The sequence below is a fragment of the Coregonus lavaretus genome (genome assembly GCF_964263955.1).
Source record: "Coregonus lavaretus genome assembly, chromosome: 3".
NCBI lineage: Eukaryota > Metazoa > Chordata > Actinopteri > Salmoniformes > Salmonidae > Coregonus > Coregonus lavaretus.
In genome coordinates, this window is record NC_139990.1 from 58508782 (window position 1) to 58530676 (window position 21895).

The 21895-nt window shown below is 42.4% G+C and overlaps 1 protein-coding gene across 3 annotated transcripts; it reads left to right on the plus strand.

Annotated features, from left to right (window-relative positions):
- Positions 1-1306: 1306 nt before the first annotated feature.
- On the plus strand, positions 1307-20947 carry LOC311115257 (E3 ubiquitin-protein ligase RNF144B-like). Of its 3 annotated transcripts, none has more exons than XM_084157288.1 (8): positions 1307-1591; positions 4753-5058; positions 7706-7810; positions 8456-8516; positions 17431-17644; positions 18619-18763; positions 19178-19267; positions 19547-20947. In XM_084157288.1, exons 2-8 carry the CDS (start codon positions 4849-4851, stop codon positions 19727-19729), a joined length of 1008 nt encoding a protein of 335 aa, XP_084013414.1. In that variant the 5' UTR covers positions 1307-1591; positions 4753-4848; the 3' UTR covers positions 19730-20947. The 3 variants fall into 3 exon arrangements, with proteins under 3 accessions (XP_084013414.1, XP_084013413.1, XP_084013412.1); XM_084157287.1 differs by having other exon boundaries at positions 1341-1885; XM_084157286.1 differs by lacking the exon at positions 1307-1591 and adding an exon at positions 1695-2054.
- Positions 20948-21895: the final 948 nt, after the last annotated feature.

The window sequence follows — 21895 nt, forward strand, 5'->3', positions numbered from 1 at the left end:
TGGACAGTGAACTATTGAAATTAGACCTATCACAGGACATATTCATGTCAAATCAGTGAATAGAAAAATTGCAGTTTTAATTGTTGTATTATGGAGGACGGACAACAGTGACCTAACATCAAGTTATTTTAGATGTATATGTAATTTGGACTGGAAGCTATTGGAAATTATAAACTGGGTGGTTCGAGCCCTGAATGCTGATTGGCTGACAGCTGTGGTATATCAGACCGGATACCATGGGTATGACACATTTTTTGTTTTTACTGCTATAATTACATTGGTAACTAGTTTATAATAGCAATAAGGCACCTCGGGGGTTTGGGGTATATGGCCAATATACCACGGCTAAGGGCTGTGTCCAGGCACTCCACGTTGGGTCGTGCTTAAGAACAGCCCTTAGCCGTGGTATATTGGCCATATACCACACCTCCTCGGGCCTTATTGCTTAATTAGATCTGTATATAAAATAATAACCATAGCTGTAATAGGTGAAATATTTTTTCAAAATCAAAGGTGAGACATAAAAAAAAAAAGTACCTTTGATAAGAGAAGTCAATGAACCCAACTCACTTGTCTGTTGATCTGTAACTCATATGGTCGGGAGCTATTAAAAATAAGACCTAACACAGGACATATTTATGTAAATTCAGTAAATAAAAATTGCAATTCTAATGGGTGTAGACTACTATGGACGAGGGAGGTCAGAGACATAAACTCAAGTGGTTTTAGATGTATATGTAATGTAGATAGGAAGCTATTGAAAATTAGATATGTACCTGAATTAATATCTAAAGCTGTAATAGGAAAAAAAAATCTATAGAATCAAAGGGGAGGAATTAAAAACGGTATAAAAGGTGTAGCTTTGATAAGAGAGGTGAAGGAACCCACCACCCTTGTCTGTAGATCTGTAGCTCATATGGATAGGAAGGTATTGAAAGTCCGACCTATCACAAGAAATATGCCTATAAAATCAGGGAAGTAGTGAACTGGAATTCTAATGAATGTAGCATGGATGAGTGAGGTCAGTTACTTCACATTATGTGGTTTTACATCTCCATTTCATCTAGATAGGAAGCTTTCTAAAAGTATCCTTGTAAATGGGTCAAATATAGTCCCCTTAGTAGTTAGAGGTAACTAATAAAAATGCTGGGCCCTTCAGTGACTGGAGGCCCTATGCAGTGTATGTAATCTTCATATAGGGCTAACCCTCCTTAATTGGAATGCAAAAACATATATTTTTTTGCTCTCATGCAATCACTGGTATTGCACTTTTATGATGGTCCCTAAACCACCTGAGCGCCAGAAAATAGAATATTGCATATTTCCTGGCTCTGTGAAGGGAAGAGTTTGACTATCGGTAAAAACATAGTGTGTACCTTGCTCTCTACCGTCATCCGATTCTATATATATCACTCTCATCATCCTAGCACCTTCTGTCGGATAGCTATTGACGAGCGAACTCCGAATTCCGAAAGTAAAAACACATTTACTGCGACATTCTACCCAATTAGGAGATAACACAAGAGATGCTTCTGTGGATTTGTAACAATAAGATTCATTATTATGTGGGGGAAAAGGACGAACTCCTGAGGTGAGGAAAGGCGCTTGTAGATTTTTGCTTTTGATTTTATTCTATGGAAGCCGCCAGGGGCAGGCTAGAGGACATTCCACCAATAGCCTACCGCTTCCTGGTCAAGCAAGCAGCAGGAAGGGCAGCAAGGCAGCAAAGCATCAAGAACATCGTTGGCTGAACAATACTACACACATACCTACACACACACCCGTCCATCTGGAAACACGGGACTGACTGTGCATGCCAACACTGATTGCGTTGGTGACTGTAGGCCAGGCAGGGAGGTGCGTCTAGTGCAGTTGGAAGGAAGAGGTAAATGGGTGGTGCTTGTGTGAATATCGTGGCGACCGAGTGGAGGTGTTTTGTAGGTGACTGTGTATCAACAGATGTGTCTGTGTCATAATAAAAGCACTGCGGCTGTTAATATGGACAGAAGCAGCTCGGTCGTAGGCTACACGCAGTAGGCGACCTGACCGGGGAGGTAGGTCTCTCTCTCTCTCTCTCTCTCTCTCTCTCTCTCTCTCTCTCTCTCTCTCTCTCTCTCTCTCTCTCTTTTCTAGTGTTTCCGTATTTATTGTGACATCTGTGTGGCATTTAAATGTCATTTTCTGTGTAAGGAATGGTTTAATGTGCGTATGTTGCAGAATTTCAATGTGGACCTATGTCAGTATAGCTACAACCTTGGAAGGTGAAATTGTGTCAGACTCATCTTGTATTCTTCTGCTGTCTACTACATGCGAATAATGAGTATATTTCAGATGATTCCTCTATGAATTCTGGATGTAGAATATACTTTATTAGGGGGATACTCCCACTTACTGTAGGTTAACATGTACTACAACATAAATACATAAAGTTACTGGTATTTACTAAGAAATTCTAACAATGGTAATAACACAGTAATAACTTATGTTTTTGTTTGTTTCTTTGATGAATTAAAACAGCATTTTCATAGGAATTGGAGTAGAAACAATTTGACATTTAGTCCCACATTAAGGGCAGCAAGATGAATGTCTCTCTCTCTCTCTCTCTCTCGCTCTCTCTCTCTCTCTCTCTCTCTCTCTCTCTCTCTCTCTCTCTCTCTCTCTCTCTCTCTCTCTCTCTCTCTCTCTCTCTCTCTCTTTTGCTCTCTTATACACACACACACACACACACACACAGGATTGTAAGTCCGGCGGCATAGGCCCAGACCCAGGCCCAGCTTCCGCCTTCTAACAGAACACAGCCAGCCACTCTGTATGTATGGCAACTATTCACCAAGCTGAGCTGGTTTTCCGTTTCTGCTTGTGTGCTGGACAATGAGGCTTTGATCCCTGGCTGGGATTCAACCTAGACCTTGATCCATGGAGAATGCCTACAGTATGGTTAGAAACAGAACTCACTGTAATGTGACATCTGCTATTAGTCAAAGCAAAGGCCATTTGGTTAGTTAAGAAAAGCTTGTCTACATCATAATGACGATGTAAACACATTTGTTGTTGTTGTAGGCTACAAGTTAGCGTTTTACTCTAGCTGACCCTCGTCCTCCTGATTGCTGTGTCAATGGCTGGATCCAAACACTCCGGTGACATTGGCAATCTTTTCCTCCATTTGTATCACTTTGCAGGTTACAATGTTTCATCAAGATAATTAAAAGGTGAGGTACTTTTCAGGCAGAGAGATGGAGGAAACGGATAAAGCAACATTGTGTCGCAATGCAAAATAACTTGAGTTTTTATTACCGGTAATATTAGGTCTGTTTGTTACTGCTACCTTCCTGTTATGGTTGTGCAGGACAGACAGACTAACAGACTGACAGACTGATAGACTAACAGACTGACAGACAGATGGGCAGACAGACGGACAGGCAGACAGACTGACTGACATACTAATAGACTGACAGACAGACGGGCAGACAGACAGACTGACGAACAGACAGACAGAAGTAGGCAGCATTGTCAGATGTCTTCGCCCTGCTCGCCAGTCTCCACCACAATGCAATGCAGAAGGGCTTCACTCCTATGGGACAGAGAGAAATAATGACAGTGCAGAAATAAAATGTGCACATTCAAGTGCAAGTATCAGTGTTTTGCACGTGTGCCATAAATCAATTTTAGATAGAGGAGCACAGTAAATTTAGAACAGTGATGTTGGCTCTATTGATTTGGCTGGTATAAATTTGCCTGCCAATTTAAACAGCAACTGCACTTTGTGTGGAGAATGAGATACTGTAGATAGACCAATGCATGATCAACAGCTTTTTAGCCACTCATTCTGTAGTGCTAAATCTATTTTACTACATAATTCTTTATTTTTCCTTATAGAATTTGAGGGCAGAGATATTGGCTCTGGGTTTGTCCTCTTTCACAGGGCCCAACGCCAGTTGACCTGAGCTACAGTTAGACCTTGTCGTCTTCTCTAGTCTGGATTAGCCCAGAACATATGAAATGGGTCAATCGGCAGCAGCACCATGAGTTTCCTGCTCTTCTATGAATTCTGAAATTAATATTTTCCTTCTTGCGAAACCTGAAAGATACATTTTATTGGTAAAAGGGATAACACCTCTTCTCTTGTTCGTCTATTGCAAAGACTGCAAAGATATCACCCATGATTTTGTGTTGCGCCGTAGAAGTGTTGCACCGTAGATACCAATCTAAAACAGCCATGTTGCCAACGGCTACACACAGTAATACTGCTGGAGGAAGGGGGAAATAATGGCTCCTCTGTTCATTAACAGGAAGTGATAATCATATATCTGGGGCCACATCCAAAATAGAGCTCTGGTCAAAAGTAGTGCACTATTTGGGAAGCAACCTGGAAGTAGTCTCCTCTCGTCTGTTTTAAACATGACTAAATGATGTGGTGACTGGCGAGGCTATCAGCTGTTTTAAACACCACTAGATGATGTGGGGACTGGCGAAGCTATCAGCTGTTTTAAACACCACTAGATGATGTGGGGACTGGCGAGGCTATCAGCTGTTTTAAACACCACTAGATGATGTGGGGACTGGCGAAGCTATCAGCTGTTTTAAACACCACTAGATGATGTGGGGACTGGCGAGGCTATCAGCTGTTTTAAACACCACTAGATGATGTGGGGACTGGCGAGGCTATCAGCTGTTTTAAACACCACTAGATGATGTGGGGACTGGCGAGGCTATTGGCTGACTGCTTGTCTTCTGTTCTCCACCATCCTCCAGATCATGGAGGACAGCCCTCCACACTTCCTCCAGCAGAAGGGCTAAGAGAAGCTTCCAGGCAGCGCTGACTGACTGACTGACCGCTCTGCTCCCCCCATGGCCAACAACAGCAGTCCAGCCCGGGGCCAGGTTCAGGGCCCCGTGGCCAACAGCAGTCCATCCCAGCCTCAGGGCCAGGCCGGGGCTGTAGTGGAGTCCTTCTCCTCCCAGCCTGATGTGGTGGTCTACTGCAAGCTGTGCCTTAGTGAGCACCCCTCAGTAGCAACCAGCACACTGCACACCTGTGACTGTGTCTTCTGCACCCGGGTAGGTAGACAACACAATCCTGCCACAACTTCTCTTCTCATATCTGATGCTGGGCAAGGAAATGCCTGTATTTTCTATTCTCTCTCTATTTTCACTTAACAAGACTCAGCGTTCAAGCAGGACATACAGTATCTATCTGCCGAATCAAAAATATATATTTAATCACTGCTTTCCTGAAATAATTTAGTTTCTCTTTCACTTTTATCTCTGGCATGCAGTACTCCAGCTGACTTCCTATTGATTTGTGTTCAGTCAGTCTGTATCCATCCGCACTGAGGTGGAGGTGATGTGCCTTGACACGGATAGAGAGATATCCTGGCGTGGGGTTGGTTGGCTGGCAGGTGCTAATCTCTGCCTGGCTGCTGGTGTCGCTCGGAGCACCAGTCTGAGTTGGTAGGCCAAGGTCAAACATAGGGTGCATCTCTATGGGGCCTGGACAGTAGTGCACTATATAGGGAATACGGTGCCATTTGGAACACAGCCATAGAGAGATACTGTCAACACAACACTGGTTACCACTTACCAGTACTATGCACCGATTGACAATACACCGCATGCTTTCTGCATTCTGCTGTTGCTATGGTAGCTGAGTGAGGCTTGGCGTGACTCTTCTGACAAACAAAACAGCAGGTTTTTGCATGAACATGCTCGCAGGACTGCATTTTTTTGGCTGCTTTGTCTTTAGCATCAAATCATTTCTAAGAGACGAGTCTAGTTCAAGTGCTAGTTACTGTATATCTCAGATACTGTCAACATCAACATCAATCCAGGGCCACTTTTAGTAGGTGAACGTTGTAGAACGTTGCAGATAAAAATGTAATGGTCAGAGCTGACGTGAGTCCTTACTCTACATGTCTACAGAGAGGCATGTTTGTTCTGAACATTTCACAACGTTGTGCCCTGCTGAACATGGCCCTGCTCTCTGGTTCTGTCCATAGACATACAGTGGGGAAAAAAGTATTTAGTCAGCCACCAATTGTGCATGTTCTCCCACTTAAAAAGATGAGAGAGGCCTGTAATTTTCATCATAGGTACACGTCAACTATGACAGACAAAATGAGAAAAAAAATCCAGAAAATCACATTTTTTAATGAATTTATTTGCAAATTATGGTGGAAAATAAGTATTTGGTCACCTACAAACAAGCATGATTTCTGGCCCTCACAGACCTGTAACTTCTTCTTTAAGATGCTCCTCTGTCCTCCACTCGTTACCTGTATTAATGGCACCTGTTTGAACTTGTTATCAGTATAAAAGACACCTGTCCACAACCTCAAACAGTCACACTCCAAACTCCACTATGGCCAAGACCAAAGAGCTGTCAAAGGACACCAGAAACAAAATTGTAGACCTGCACCAGGCTGGGAAGACTGAATCTGCAATAGGTAAGCAGCTTGGTTTGAAGAAATCAACTGTGGGAGCAATTATTAGGAAATGGAAGACATACAAGACCACTGATAATCTCCCTCGATCTGGGGCTCCACACAAGATCTCACCCCGTGGGGTCAAAATGATCACAAGAACGGTGAGCAAAAATCCCAGAACCACACGGGGGGACCTAGTGAATGACCTGCAGAGAGCTGGGACCAAAGTAACAAAGCCTACCATCAGTAACACACTACGCCGCCAGGGACTCAAATCCTGCAGTGCCAGACGTGTCCCCCTGCTTAAGCCAGTACATGTCCAGGCCCGTCTGAAGTTTGCTAGAGTGCATTTGGATGATCCAGAAGAGGATTGGGAGAATGTCATATGGTCAGATGAAACCATAATAGAACTTTTTGGTAAAAACTCAACTCGTCGTGTTTGGAGGACAAAGAATGCTGAGTTGCATCCAAAGAACACCATACCTACTGTGAAGCATGGGGGTGGAAACATCATGCTTTGGGGCTGTTTTTCTGCAAAGGGACCAGGACGACTGATCCGTGTAAAGGAAAGAATGAATGGGGCCATGTATTGTGAGATTTTGAGTGAAAACCTCCTTCCACCAGCAAGGGCATTGAAGATGAAACGTGGCTGGGTCTTTCAGCATGACAATGATCCCAAACACACCGCCCGGGCAACGAAGGAGTGGCTTCGTAAGAAGCATTTCAAGGTCCTGGAGTGGCCTAGCCAGTCTCCAGATCTCAACCCCATAGAAATTCTTTGGAGGGAGTTGAAAGTCCGTGTTGCCCAGCGACAGCCCCAAAACATCACTGCTCTAGAGGAGATCTGCATGGAGGAATGGGCCAAAATACCAGCAACAGTGTGTGAAAACCTTGTGAAGACTTACAGAAAACGTTTGACCTGTGTCATTGCCAACAAAGGGTAGATAACAAAGTATTGAGAAACTTTTGTTATTGACCAAATACTTATTTTCCACCATAATTTGCAAATAAATTCATTAAAAATCCTACAATGTGATTTTCTGGATTTTTTTCTTCTCATTTTGTCTGTCATAGTTGACGTGTACCTATGATGAAAATTACAGGCCTCTCTCATCTTTTTAAGTGGGAGAACTTGCACAATTGGTGGCTGACTAAATACTTTTTTCCCCCACTGTACATGTATTTGTAAGTCGCTCTGGATAAGAGCGTCTGCTAAATGATGTAAATGTAAATATAAATGTATTCACATCTGTGTTTATGTCATTGGTTGTCTGTCCCCTCAGTGTCTGCAGCAGTATGTTCAGCTGGCCATCCGGGAGGGTGGGGGCAGCCCAGTCACATGTCCAGACATGGCCTGTCAGAGGACAGGAGTCCTGCTCCACTCAGAGGTACTAGGCTTATACTGGATGTTATGCTGTGGCTACGTCCCAAATGGCACCCTATTCCCTTTGTAGTGCACTACCTTTGACCAGGGCCCATAGGGAATTATATAGGGAATAAGGTGCCATTTGGGACACATTCATTGTCTGTTCAAAGAACCACTGGTACACATCAATGTTTAGACCATTTGACTATTACACTGCTACATTGCTATTACACTCATATGTATTTGCCTGTTAACACTAGTAGGGTTGGGTACCGTTGGGTAAGATGAATTTGCCAACCCTTTCTACATCTTACATCATGCCACCACACCTTGAACTTGCAAATGTCATTGTCAAGTGTAAATGGTAAATAGCCTACAGCACAGGCCAATGTAGTGTTGCAATCAGGTCAGGGAGTTTGGTAATCAACACCTCTTCTCTTGAAATGATTATCCCTGCGTTAAATTCTGCATTGCTATAGAATGCAATACATTTAATTTCTGTGGAATGCATTACATTGAAGCCTGGTCTCAGATCTGTTTGTGACAATGACCATAGAAGTTGGCTATATAGCACAAACTGATCTGGGACCAGGCTGGTCCTCCTGTGATTTTAAGGCAATATCACAGACGTGATCCATTCTTTTTTTTTGTTTTTTTTGTTTTGCAGATAGCCTGTTTTGCCCCTGCGGATCAGGTGGAGCTGTACCAGCGGCTGGAGTTTGAACAAGGTACGGTACCGTTCATTTGCATTAGCATGCTGGTGAGGTGACTGGTGACGGCGCTCACGGCAACCAGGCTATTTCAGGTCTGGGCCATCTGGTGACAGTGAGCTGAGCAGATCTGAGCCCGCCTCTAGCATCGACATGCCTGGCATATTGTGGGATTATTGTACCGAGAGAGACTCCCTCTAGTCCTTATCTTGACTCCCTCTCACCCGTCCCAGTCCAGCTGAAAGGTTCTTGTAACTTTAGTAGCTACTAGACGGTCGGTCGAGCTACCAGATTAGCATAAGGCGATTTATAAATAGCAGTCTAAGAATTACTGGAAATTATGAAGTTGTTATTGTTCTGTCTGTCCGCAGTTTCTGTTGGTGAAGAAATATGGTTTGTTGTTGGCTTTTGTTTAGAGACGAAGTAATTTCTGAGAGTGTGAAGAGAAGAAAACAGTGTAGAAAAGGTCTCAGCTGGTTTGACATTTACAAATTGGAATCTGAGGTTGGTTGGTTTGCCTTGAGGCAACAACACACTAAAACCAATATTAGTCACCGTTCAGTCATAAATCAAATACCATAAAAAATTGGATCTAGGAAAAGTCTAACAAAGTGCACCAAATATTTTATTATGGTGCTCCCCTTATAAAGGACAACATGGAATGTGCCTTTGTTACAAAAGCAGTTAGAAACCCCACTGAAAACCCTGCCCTGGCACATCTAGGAAAGGCAGGCCTACAGTGCTTTCAGAAAGTATTCACACCTCTTGACTTTTTACAAGGTGGGATTAATATGGATTTAATTGTCATTTTTTGTCAACGATCTACACAAAATACTCTGTAATGTCAAAGTGGAAGAAAAATTCAAACATTTGTAAAAAAATTAATATATATATATTAAAAATAAAATAAACTAATATATATATACAGTGGGGAAAAAAAGTATTTAGTCAGCCACCAATTGTGCAAGTTCTTCCACTTAAAAAGATGAGAGAGGCCTGTAATTTTTATCATAGGTACACGTCAACTATGACAGACAAAATGAGCAAAAAAAATCCAGAAAATCACATTGTAGGATTTTTTATGAATTTATTTGCAAATTATGGTGGAAAATAAGTATTTGGTCAATAACAAAAGTTTCTCAATACTTTGTTATATACCCTTTGTCGGCAATGACACAGGTCAAACGTTTTCTGTAAGTCTTCACAAGGTTTTCACACACTGTTGCTGGTATTTTGGCCCATTCCTCCATGCAGATCTCCTCTAGAGCAGTGATGTTTTGGGGCTGTCACTGGGCAACACAGACTTTCAACTCCATCCAAAGATTTTCTATGGGGTTGAGATCTGGAGACTGGCTAGGCCACTCCAGGACCTTGAAATGCTTCTTACGAAGCCACTCCTTCGTTGCCCGGGTGGTGTGTTTGGGATCATTGTCATGCTGAAAGACCCAGCCACGTTTCATCTTCAATGCCCTTGCTGATGGAAGGAGGTTTTCACTCAAAATCTCACGATACATGGCCCCATTCATTCTTTCCTTTAAACGGATCAGTCGTCCTGGTCCCTTTGCAGAAAAACAGCCCCAAAGCATGATGTTTCCACCCCCATGCTTCACAGTAGGTATGGTGTTCTTTGGATGCAACTCAGCATTCTTTGTCCTCCAAACACGACGAGTTGAGTTTTTACCAAAAAGTTATATTTTGGTTTCATCTGACCATATGACATTCTCCCAATCCTCTTCTGGATCATCCAAATGCACTCTAGCAAACTTCAGACGGGCCTGGACATGTACTGGCTTAAGCAGGGGGACACGTCTTGCACTGCAGGATTTGAGTTCCTGGCGGCGTAGTGTGTTACTGATGGTAGGCTTTGTTACTTTGGTCCCAGCTCTCTGCAGGTCATTCACTAGGTCCCCCCGTGTGGTTCTGTGATTTTTGCTCACCGTTCTTGTGATCATTTTGACCTCACGGTGTGAGATCTTGCGTGGAGCCCCAGATCGAGGGCGATTATCAGTGGTCTTGTATGTCTTCCATTTCCTAATAATTGCTCCCACAGTTGATTTCTTCAAACCAATTTGCTTACCTATTGCAGATTCAGCCTTCCCAGCCTGGTGCAGGTTTACAATTTTGTTTCTGGTGTCCTTTGACAGCTCTTTGGTCTTTGCCAAAGTGGAGTTTGAAGTGTGACTGTTTGAGGTTGTGGACAGGTGTCTTTTATACTGATAACAAGTTCAAACAGGTGCCATTAATACAGGTAACGAGTGGAGGACAGAGGAGCCTCATAAATAAGAAGTTACAGGTCTGTGAGAGCCAGAAATCTTGCTTGTTTGTAGGTGACCAAATACTTATTTTCCACCATAATTTGCAAATAAATTCATCAAAAATCCTACAATGTGATTTTCTGGATTTTTTTTTCTTAATTTGTCTGTCATAGTTGATGTGTACCTATGATGAAAATTACAGGCCTCCCTCATCTTTTTAAGTGGGAGAACTTGCACAATTGGTGGCTGACTAAATACTTTTTTTCCCCACTGTATATATATATATATATATATATATATATATATATATATATAAGTATTCAACCCCCTTAGTCAATACATGTTAGAATCACCTTTGGTGTCGATTACAGCTGTGAGACTTTCTGGGTAAGTCTCTAAAAGCTTTGCACACCTGGATTGTACAATATTTGCACATTATTATTTAAAAAATTCTTCAAGCTCTGTCAAGTTGGTTGTTTATCATTGCTAGGCAGCCATTTTCAAGTCTTGCCATAGATTTTCAAGCCGATTTAAGTCAAAACTGTAACTAGGCCATTCAGGAACATTCAGTGTCGTGTATTTTGTATATTTGGCCTTGTGTTTTAGGTTATTGTCCTGCTGAAAGGTGAATTTGTCTCCCAGTGTCTGTTGGAAAGCAGACTGAACCAGGTTTTCCTCTAAGATTTTGCCTGTGCTTAGCTCTATTCCGTTTATTTTTATCCTAAAAAAATCCCTAGTCCTTGCCGATGACAAGCATACCCATAACATGATGCAGCCACCACCATGCTTGAAAATATGAAGAGTGGTACTCAGTGATGTGTTGTGTTGAATTTGCCCTAAACATAATGCTTCCTATACAGGACATAAAGTTCATTTCTTTGCCATATTTAGTGCCTTATTGCAAACAGGATGCATGTTTTGGAATATTTGTATTCTGTACAGGCTTCCTTCTTTCACTCTGTCATTTAAGTTAGTATTGTAGAGTAACTACACTGTTGTTGATCCATCTTCAGTTTTCTCCTATCACAGCCATTAAACTGTAACTGTTTTAAAGTCACCATTGGCCTCATGGTGAAATCCCTGAGCGGTTTCCTTCCTCTCCGGCAACTGAGTTAGGAAGGTGCCTGTACAGTGGGGGAAAAAAGTATTTAGTCAGCCACCAATTGTGCAAGTTCTCCCACTTAAAAAGATGAGAGAGGCCTGTAATTTTCATCATAGGTACACGTCAACTATGACAGACAAAATGAGAAAAAAAATCCAGAAAATCACATTGTAGGTTTTTAATGAATTTATTTGCAAATTATGGTGGAAAATAAGTATTTGGTCAATAACAAACGTTTCTCAATACTTTGTTATATACCCTTTGTTGGCAATGACACAGGTCAAACGTTTTCTGTAAGTCTTCACAAGGTTTTCACACACTGTTGCTGGTATTTTGGCCCATTCCTCCATGCAGATCTCCTCTAGAGCAGTGATGTTTTGGTGCTGTCGCTGGGCAACACGGACTTTCAACTCTCTCCAAATATTTTTTATGGGGTTGAGATCTGGAGACTGGCTAGGCCACTCCAGGACCTTGAAATGCTTCTTACGAAGCCACTCCTTCGTTGCCCGGGCGGTGTGTTTGGGATCATTGTTATGCTGAAAGACCCAGCCACGTTTCATCTTCAATGCCCTTGCTGATGGAAGGAGGTTTTCACTCAAAATCTCACGATACATGGCCCCATTCATTCTTTCCTTTACACGGATCAGTCATCCTGGTCCCTTTGCAGAAAAACAGCCCCAAAGCATGATGTTTCCACCCCCATGCTTCACAGTAGGTATGGTGTTCTTTTGATGCAACTCAGCATTCTTTGTCCTCCAAACACGACGAGTTGAGTTTTTACCAAAAAGTTCTATTTTGGTTTCATCTGACCATATGACATTCTCCCAATCCTCTTCTGGATCATCCAAATGCACTCTAGCAAACTTCAGACGGGCCTGGACATGTACTGGCTTAAGCAGGGGGACACGTCTTGCACTGCAGGATTTGAGTCCCTGGCGGCGTAGTGTGTTACTGATGGTAGGCTTTGTTACTTTGGTCCCAGTTCTCCGCAGGTCATTCACTAGGTCCCCCCGTGTGGTTCTGGGATTTTTGCTCACCGTTCTTGTGATCATTTTGACCCCACGGGGTGAGATCTTGCGTGCTGCCCCAGATCGAGGGAGATTATCAGTGGTCTTGTATGTCTTCCATTTCCTAATAATTGCTCCCACAGTTGATTTCTTCAAACCAAGCTGCTTACCTATTGCAGATTCAGTCTTCCCAGCCTGGTGCAGGTCTACAATTTTGTTTCTGGTGTCCTTTGACAGCTCTTTGGTCTTGGCCATAGTGGAGTTTGGAGTGTGACTGTTTGAGGTTGTGGACAGGTGTCTTTTATACTGATAACAAGTTCAAACAGGTGCCATTAATACAGGTAACGAGTGGAGGACAGAGGAGCCTCTTAAACAAGAAGTTACAGGTCTGTGAGAGCCAGAAATCTTGCTTGTTTGTAGGTGACCAAATACTTATTTTCCACCATAATTTGCAAATAAATTAATAAAAAATCCTACAATGTGATTTTCTGGATGTTTTCTCCTCAATTTGTCTGTCATAGTTGACGTGTACCTATGATGAAAATTACAGGCCTCTCTCATCTTTTTAAGTGGGAGAACTTGCACAATTGGTGGCTGACTAAATACTTTTTTCCCCCACTGTATCTTTGTAGATCTGGGTGTACTGATACACCATCCAAAGTGTAATTAATAACTTCACCATGCTCAAAGGGATATTCAATGTCTGATTGTTTTTGTATAGTCGTGGTCAAAAGTTTTGAGAATGACACAAATACTAATTTTCACAAAGTCTACTGCCTCAGTTTTGATGATGGCAATTTGCATATACTCCAGAATGTTATGAAGAGTGATCAGATGAATTGCAATTAATTGCAAAGTCCCTCTTTGCCATGAAAATGAACTTAATCCCCAAAAAAACATTTCCACTGCATTTCAGCCCTGCCACAAAAGGACCAGCTGCCATCATGTCAGTGATTCTCTCGTTAACACAGGTGAGAGTGTTGACGAGGACAAGGCTGGAGATCACTCTGTCATGCTGATTGAGTTAGAATAACAGACTGGAAGCTTTAAAAGGAGGGTGGTACTTGAAATCATTGTTCTTCCTCTGTTAACCATGGTTACCTGCAAGGAAACACAATGCCGAAAATGATGACATGGCTTTAGAAGCTTCTGATAGGCTAATTGACATCATTTGAGTCAATTGGAGGTGTACCTGTGGATGTATTTCAAGGCCTACCTTCAAACTCAGTGCCTCTTTGCTTGACATCATGGGAAAATCAAAAGAAATCAGCCAAGACCTCCGAAAAAAAATGGTAGACCTCCACAAGTCTGATTCATCCTTGGGAGCAATTTCCAAATGCCTGAAGGTACCACGTTCATCTGTACAAACAATAGTACGCAAGTATAAACACCATGGGACCACTCAGCCGTCATACCGCTCAGGAAGGTGATGCGTTCTGTCTCCTAGAGATGAACGTACTCTGGTGTGAAAAGTGCAAATAAATCCCAGAACAACAGCAAAGGACCTTGTGAAGATTCTGGAGGAAACAGGTACAAAAGTATCTATATCCACAGTAAAACGAGTCCTATATCGACATAACCTGAAAGGCCGCTCAGCAAGGAAGAAGCCACTGACCAAGACCGCCATAAAAAAGCCAGACTACGGTTTGCAACTGCACATGGGGACAAAGATAGTACTTTTTGGAGAAATATCCTCTGGTCTGATGAAACAAAAATAGAATTGTTTGCCCATAATGACCATCGTTATGTTTGGAGGAAGAAGGGGGTAGCTTGCAAGGCGAAGAACACCATCCCAACCGTGAAGAACGGGGGTGGCAGCATCATGTTGTGGGTGTGCTTTGATGCAGGAGGGACTGGTGCACTTCACAAAATAGATGGCATCATGAGGAAGGAAAATTATGTGGATATATTGAAGCAACATATCAAGACATCAGTCAGGAAGTTAAAGCTTGGTCGCAAATGGGTCTTCCAAATGGACAATGACCCCAAGCATACTTCCAAAGTTGTGGCAAAATGGCTTAAGGACAACAAAGTCAAGGTATTGGAGTGGCCATCACAAAGCCCTGACCTCAATCCTATAGAAAATGTGTGGGCAGAACTGAAAAAGCGTGTGTGAGCAAGGAGGCCTACAAACCTGACTCAGTTACACCAGTTCTGTCAGGAGGAATGGGCCAAAATTCACCCAAATTATTGTGGAAAGCTTGTGGAAGGCTACCCGAAACGTTTGACCCAAGTTAAACAATTTAAAGGCAATGCTACCAAATACTAATTGAGTGTATGTAAACTTCTGACCCACTGGGAATGTGATGAAAGAAATAAAAGCTGAAATAAATAATTCTCTCTACTATTATTCTGACATTTCACATTCTTAAAATAAAGTGGTTATCCTAACTGACCTAAAACAGGGAATGTTTACTAGGATTAAATGTCAGGAATTGTGAAAAACTGAGTTTAAATGTATTTGGCTAAGGTGTATGTAAACTTCCGACTTCAACTGTAAATCAACCATTTATCGGATCATCAAGAACTTCAATTGTTGTGAAGAAGGCGTCAGGGCGCCCAAGAAAGTCCAGCAAGCGCCAGGACCGTCTCCTAAAGTTGATTCAACTGCGGGATCGGGGCACCACAAGTGCAGAGCTTGCTCAGGAATGGCAGTAGGCAGGTGTGAGTGCATCTGCACGCACAGTGAGGCAAATACTTTTGGAGGATGGCCTGGTGTCAAGAAGGGCAGCAAAGAAGCCACTTCTCTCCAGGAAAAACATCAGGGACAGACTGATATTCTTCAAAAGGTACAGGGATTGGACTGCTGAGGACTGGGGTAAAGTCATTTTCTCTGATTAATCCCCTTTCCGATTGTTTGGGGCATCCGGAAAACACCTTGTCCGGAGAAGACAAGGTGAGCGCTACCATCAGTCCTGTGTCATGCCAACAGTAAAGCATCCTGAGACCATTCATGTGTGGGGTTGCTTCTCAGCCAAGGGAGTGGGCTCACTCACAATTTTGCCTAAGAACACAGCCATGAATAAAGAATGGTACCAACACATCCTCCAAGAGCAACTTCTCCCAACCATCCAAGAAATGCCTTTTCCAGCATGATGGAGCACCTTGCCATAAGGCAAAAGTGATAACTAAGTGGCTCGGGGAACAAAACATCAATATTTTGGGTCCATGGCCAGGAAACTCCCCAGACCTTAATCCCATTGAGAACTTGTGGTCGATCCTCAAGAGGCGGGTGGACAAACAAAAACCCACAAATTCTGACATACTCCAAGCATTGATTATGCAAGAATGGGCTGCCATCAGTCAGGATGTGGCCCAGAAGTTAATTGACAGCATGCCAGGGCGGATTGCAGAGGTCTTGAAAAAGAAGGGTCAACACTGCAAATATTGACTATTTTCATAAACTTAATGTAATTGTCAATAAAAGCCTTTGACACTTATGGAATGCTTGTAATTATACTTCAGTATACCATAGTAACATCTGACAAAAATATCTCATAACACTGAAGCAGCGAACTTTGTGAAGACCAATACTTGTGTCATTCTCAAAACTTTTGACCACGACTGTACATATTTTTTTTTACCTATTCACTGCTCGACTGAGGGACCTTACAGATAATTGTATGTGTAAGGTACAGAGATGAGGTAGTCATTCAAAAATCATGTTAAACACTATTATTGCACACAGTGAGTCCATGCAACTTATGTGACTTGTTAAGCAAATGTTTACTCCTGAACTTGTTTAGGTTTACCATAACAAATAGGTTGAATACTTATTGACGCAAGATGTTTCAGCTTTTCATTTTTAAATTAATTTGTACACATTTCTAAAAACAATATTCTACTTTGGGGGTGTGGAGGCCAGCGACACAAAATCTCAATTCAACCAATTTTAAATGCAGGCAGTAACACAACAAAATGTAGAAAAAGTCAAGGTTGTGAATTCTTTCTGAAGGCACTGTATCTAGGATCCTCTACCCTCTATATCTAATACCTTGCTTTGGGTGTCATTCTATAGACATACATACAGGTAACTGCCAAAATAAAATAAAGCTTCTTAATAGGACGTTGGGCCACCACGAGCTGCCAGAACATGGCATAGATTCTACAAGTGTCTGGAACTATTGGAGGGATGCGACACCATTCTTCAATGAGAAATTCAATAATTTGGTGTTTTGTTGATGGTGGTGGAAAGCTCTGTCTCAGACGCCACTCCAGAATCTCTCATGAGTGTTCAATTAGGTTGAGATCTGCTAACTGAGACACACACGCCACACACAGACACACACACACAGACACACACACACACACAAATCCCCTATGCTCTTTTGAGACCCCTCTTTCAAAGTCATTGAGATTTCCTCTAGCCATGGTAGCCAAAATAATGGGCAACTGGGCATGATGGAATGTTAAGTGCTTAATTAACTCAGGAACCACACCTGTGTGGAAGCACCTGCTTTCAATATACTCTATATCCCTCATTTACTCAAGTGTTTCCTTTATTTTGGCAGTTACCTGTATATGTATATACATGTGTTTATATACATCATTGGTTTGTTATGTTTCAGGGGTGCAGCTGGACCCTAGTAGAGCATGGTGCCCGGTGCTGGAGTGCCAGGCTGTCTGCAGCGTCGGGCCCAGCTCAGAGGGCCAGCCTACGTCCGTGCCCTGTCCAGCCTGCCACACTGTCTTCTGCTCTGGCTGTAGAGGGCCCTGGCAGGACGGGCACGCCTGCCCCGAGCACCAGCCTATGACATCATCATCACCTGACTCAGAGAGCAGGTCAGTCAGTCACAGTCAGAGTGCCTTGGTGTAAAAAATATTGTAACAAAAAAAAACGAATGAAGGCAGATTGAAGCCGCTTATGTGTTGGCAGTAGAGTTGTTAGTCATTTTGGAAATAAGTAAAATCAACAATTTGGTAAAGAGTTTCTTGCCTTTTAGACAAGTTAACTACAACCTGTGCCATTTTTTGTGTGCCACAGACAGTGTGCTCCCAGTGTCCCGCTATATCTGCTGCATACAGTATTCCACCCCTTCCACCCTTCACTGTTGTCAGTGTGTGTGTGTGTGTGTGTGTGTGTGTGTATGTGTGCATGTGTGTGTGTGTTATTGGAAGGTGTGGAGGAAAGCATAATGGAATACCATTGTGTCCCTGCCAAAGGGGAGGAGTAGGGGAGTCAGTCAGTAAATCCATTTCTGTTGCTTTGACAACGCAAAGTGCCTCATGTACTGGAGGAAATGTCCTTGAATCGATGGGTTTATTCTACTAAAGTATAACAACATCAGACGAGACTAGAAAGTCTTTTAAAATCTTAGAGTTGAGCCCCACAGTATGAGAGACAGAATGCCAGTTTGATATTGTTTTGGGGGATTAACAATATTTGTCCATTTAGTAATACAATGCAGTTCATTCAATCCCTCCTGATCATGGTATTCAGTCAACTGGTTCCCTCGTAGTTTCTTCTCCCAAAATAAATTCAGTTAAGCAGCCAATTAACATGAGTGTTAAATAAAGATGACAGTCTGTGCCTCAGCTCCCATGCTTTAACCCTGCCAACACCATAGAATTATATATACACTATAATGTATAGACATTATTAACATTATTATTCTAATTCTCTGTCTGAACCCTCTCTCCCCCACCACCTCTCCCACACTTCTCCCTCACATCCCTCTCCACCTCTCCCCTCCCCTCTCCCCCTTTCTTTCCCCACCTCTCCCCCACCTCTGCACCCCTCACCCACCTGTCCTCAGGGGCCGGTCATGCAGTGACTCTGATCTACCCATCAAGCCGTGCCCCATGTGTGGCGTGTACATCGAGAGGAACCAGGGCTGTGCCCAGATGCTGTGTAAGAGCTGCAAACACACTTTCTGCTGGTACTGTCTGCAGAACCTGGATGTAAGTCCATATGCAGTTATAAATGCTTCAATAAGTCTGAACCTGAGTGTTGTATGTTTATGGTGATACTGTATCCCTCTGTTAAGGTGATATATTTCTGAGGCACTATGATAACTGTTGTTATATGTTTAGGATGATATATTTCTGAGGCACCATAATAACTGTTGTTATATGTTTAGGGTGATATATTCATGAGGCACTATGATAACTGTTGTTATATGTTTAGGGTGATATATTTTTGAGGCACTATGATAACTGTTGTAATATGTTTAGGGTGATATATTTCTGAGGCACTATGATAACTGTTGTTATATGTTTATAGTGATATATTTCTGAGGCACTATGATAACTGTTGTTATATGTTTAGGGTGATATATTTCTGAGGCACTATGATAACTGTTGTTATATGTTTAGGGTGATATATTTCTGAGGCACTATGATAAGGGGCCATGCAGGAACAAGCTGGGCCACTCCCGAGCCTCCGTCATGTGGAACAGAACACAGGTGAGGTGACTCTTCTTATTATACACCCTAGTAACCCAGGAAACCTGTGTTTTGCTCTATCAACTTTTCTTGTATGCCTGAATCAACAGTCATTGGCCTGACATTTTGTACGTGACATTCACATTTATTGGCCCCCTGCTAAACACCCTGTGTGTGTGTGTGTGTGTGTGTGTGTGTGTGTGTGTGTTTGTGTGTGTGTGTGTGTGTGTGTGTGTGTGTGTGTGTGTGTGTGTGTGTGTGTGCGTGTGCGTGTGCGTGTGAACCCTTTCCTCTTGGCAGGTGGTGGGCATCCTGGTTGGCGTCAGTGTCATCGTGCTGGTGGCCTCGCCTCTCCTCCTGCTGGCTTCGCCCTGCATCCTGTGCTGCCTGTGCAAGCCCTGCCGAGGCAACAAGAAGAGGAGGAGGAAGAAAGAGGTTACACAGACAGACATACAGCCAGAACCCAGCCCCACCAAGTCATAAAGACAGACTGCTTCTACTTAGTCTCACCACGGTCTGGGAATGGATCCATTCAGTCAATTCAGGAACTGATTTTAATTAATGAATGGAAAAATCTTCATTGAAAAGAATGGCTTAATTTTCAACTAATTCATTGAATTTGAAATAATGTATTGAACTGACAGAATTGAAAACTGGCTAGTACCCCGATTCCCACCGTCTCACACACACATACAGTACATGACCACTGTCTACCACCCTCATGTGCCAAACGTCACGATGCCAAACCAGTCTTGTTAGGTGCACAAGTGCCTCCATCCTACAGTGCCTGGTATTTGGTGATATTTGTTTTGCCTTCCATTATATTATGCAAAAATGTGTGTTGTTTATGAAATGAACAACTGTAAGTAACATAGGAAAAAATTCTTAACCAATGAAAAACATTGTTTCATTATGTGCTATGGAAACTGTATTGGTTACTGGGAGAAAAATGTGGACGTCCCAAATGGCACCCTATTCCCTACACAGTGCACTACCTTTGACCAGGCCCTGTGTGAGAGTGTGATTTGAAGGAGTCAGGCGCAGGAGGGTAAATCACCGAATACAGAGTTTATTCCGTAGGACACAGTTACGCTGGATAGCGTCAACAAAATACAGGCACACAGGGAACAATATCCCCGGAAATACAAGGTACAGGTAGCTCAACCGAGCTACACTCAACTCCCAAATAACAATCACCCACAAGGACAAGGGGGGCAGAGGGAACACTTATACATGTACTAATGAGGGGATATGAACCAGGTGTGTGTAATTGACAAGACAAGACAAATGGAATGATGATATATGGAGCGGCAGTGGCTAGTAGGCCGGTGACGACGAACGCCGAAGCCTGCCCGAACAAGGAGGGGAGGCAGCTTCGGAGGAAGTCGTGACACCCTGGTCAAAAGTTATGCACTATAATGGGAATATGGTGCCATTTTGGAAGTAACCAATGATATAGGGCTTCAAAGGTGCACATCTAAATATTTTCTGCTGCTGACAGATGTTAGTGTTTCCACCAGGTATTCCAGACCAAATTTCTGATGGACTGTGTACTACTACTACTATAATGTATGTAAATATGTATTTATGGAAGTGTGTTTATGGTGTCGTCTTGTTTCTACTTTTTTCGTTGATGTTTCTGCATCAGATATTTTGTAAAAGATCCATTGTAATTGAAATAAACATCAGATATTGAACATGCCCTGGCTGCATAATATTATGTTTCTTTGTAGGCCTACTTTTTTAAATGTTTGTTTGCACATTGTTATATAATCTAGTTTTACCCTGATTTTTAACTTGACCTTTCTACATTCACCTAGTCATAGGCCTGGTTGTCTTCATAATATTGCTTCTGAAGACTAGAATTATAGTAAATGGGGCCCTAAAGAGGGCGGACAATGTGAATGACGGCAATAATGTTCCAATGTATAGATAAGGCTATCAGACCCTAAATCTACCACGGAATTTGGGAATGACAGTTAGCTTTTACCAAAGAAGGCCGTGATAGAGCTGACTAGTTTGTATGGTTTGAAAGGCGGCTTGGTGCAGTCAAACGGGACCAAAATATACTATTTTGACAAAAATCTAAAGCGGTTGGTGTTCTGCTGGATACCAGAGACACCTTGTGGTAGATGTGAAGATTGCGTTTCTTATTTTCGATCAAGACGAAGTGGAAGTGGAACTTCAAGGGGAAAACTCACAGATGATCTGAAGTTCATAAAAGTATTTGACATGGCTACGGAAACAGAATTGTTTGCTGGTAATCATTCTTTGCTTCAATTATAGCACACTTCTTCCTCAATGTCAGTTTTATATAGGCTTTAAGTAAGTGGCAATTGACCGCTAACTCTGCAAACAAGAGCTGAGATTGTACATTTCATGCATTCACAAAATAATATCTAAAAAAAAATTCGTCGTGCATTGCAGTTAAATGATTTATAAATGTAAAGTTTCTGCAATATTCACAGGGAAACCCCATTTTCCAAGGCAACGTTTTATTTTTCTTCACAGCACACGTTGTTAGAACGACACGTCAATCTATTAATGGAATAGTCTAAACTGGAACTTTGGGACGTTCCATGAACGCTTCAATGTAATCTCTGGTGGACGACAGACTACGAGCATCAGCATTTGACCAAATTATGTGAG

Bases quoted from the DNA above. Each gene is read 5' to 3' on its own strand.
- LOC311115257 (XM_084157288.1), top strand. From the start codon at position 4,849: ATGGCCAACAACAGCAGTCCAGCCCGGGGCCAGGTTCAGGGCCCCGTG. The intron at 7,811-8,455 runs GTACTAGGCTTA...TTTGTTTTGCAG, and splicing joins GAGTCCTGCTCCACTCAGAG to ATAGCCTGTTTTGCCCCTGC. The intron at 8,517-17,430 runs GTACGGTACCGT...GTTATGTTTCAG, and splicing joins GCGGCTGGAGTTTGAACAAG to GGGTGCAGCTGGACCCTAGT.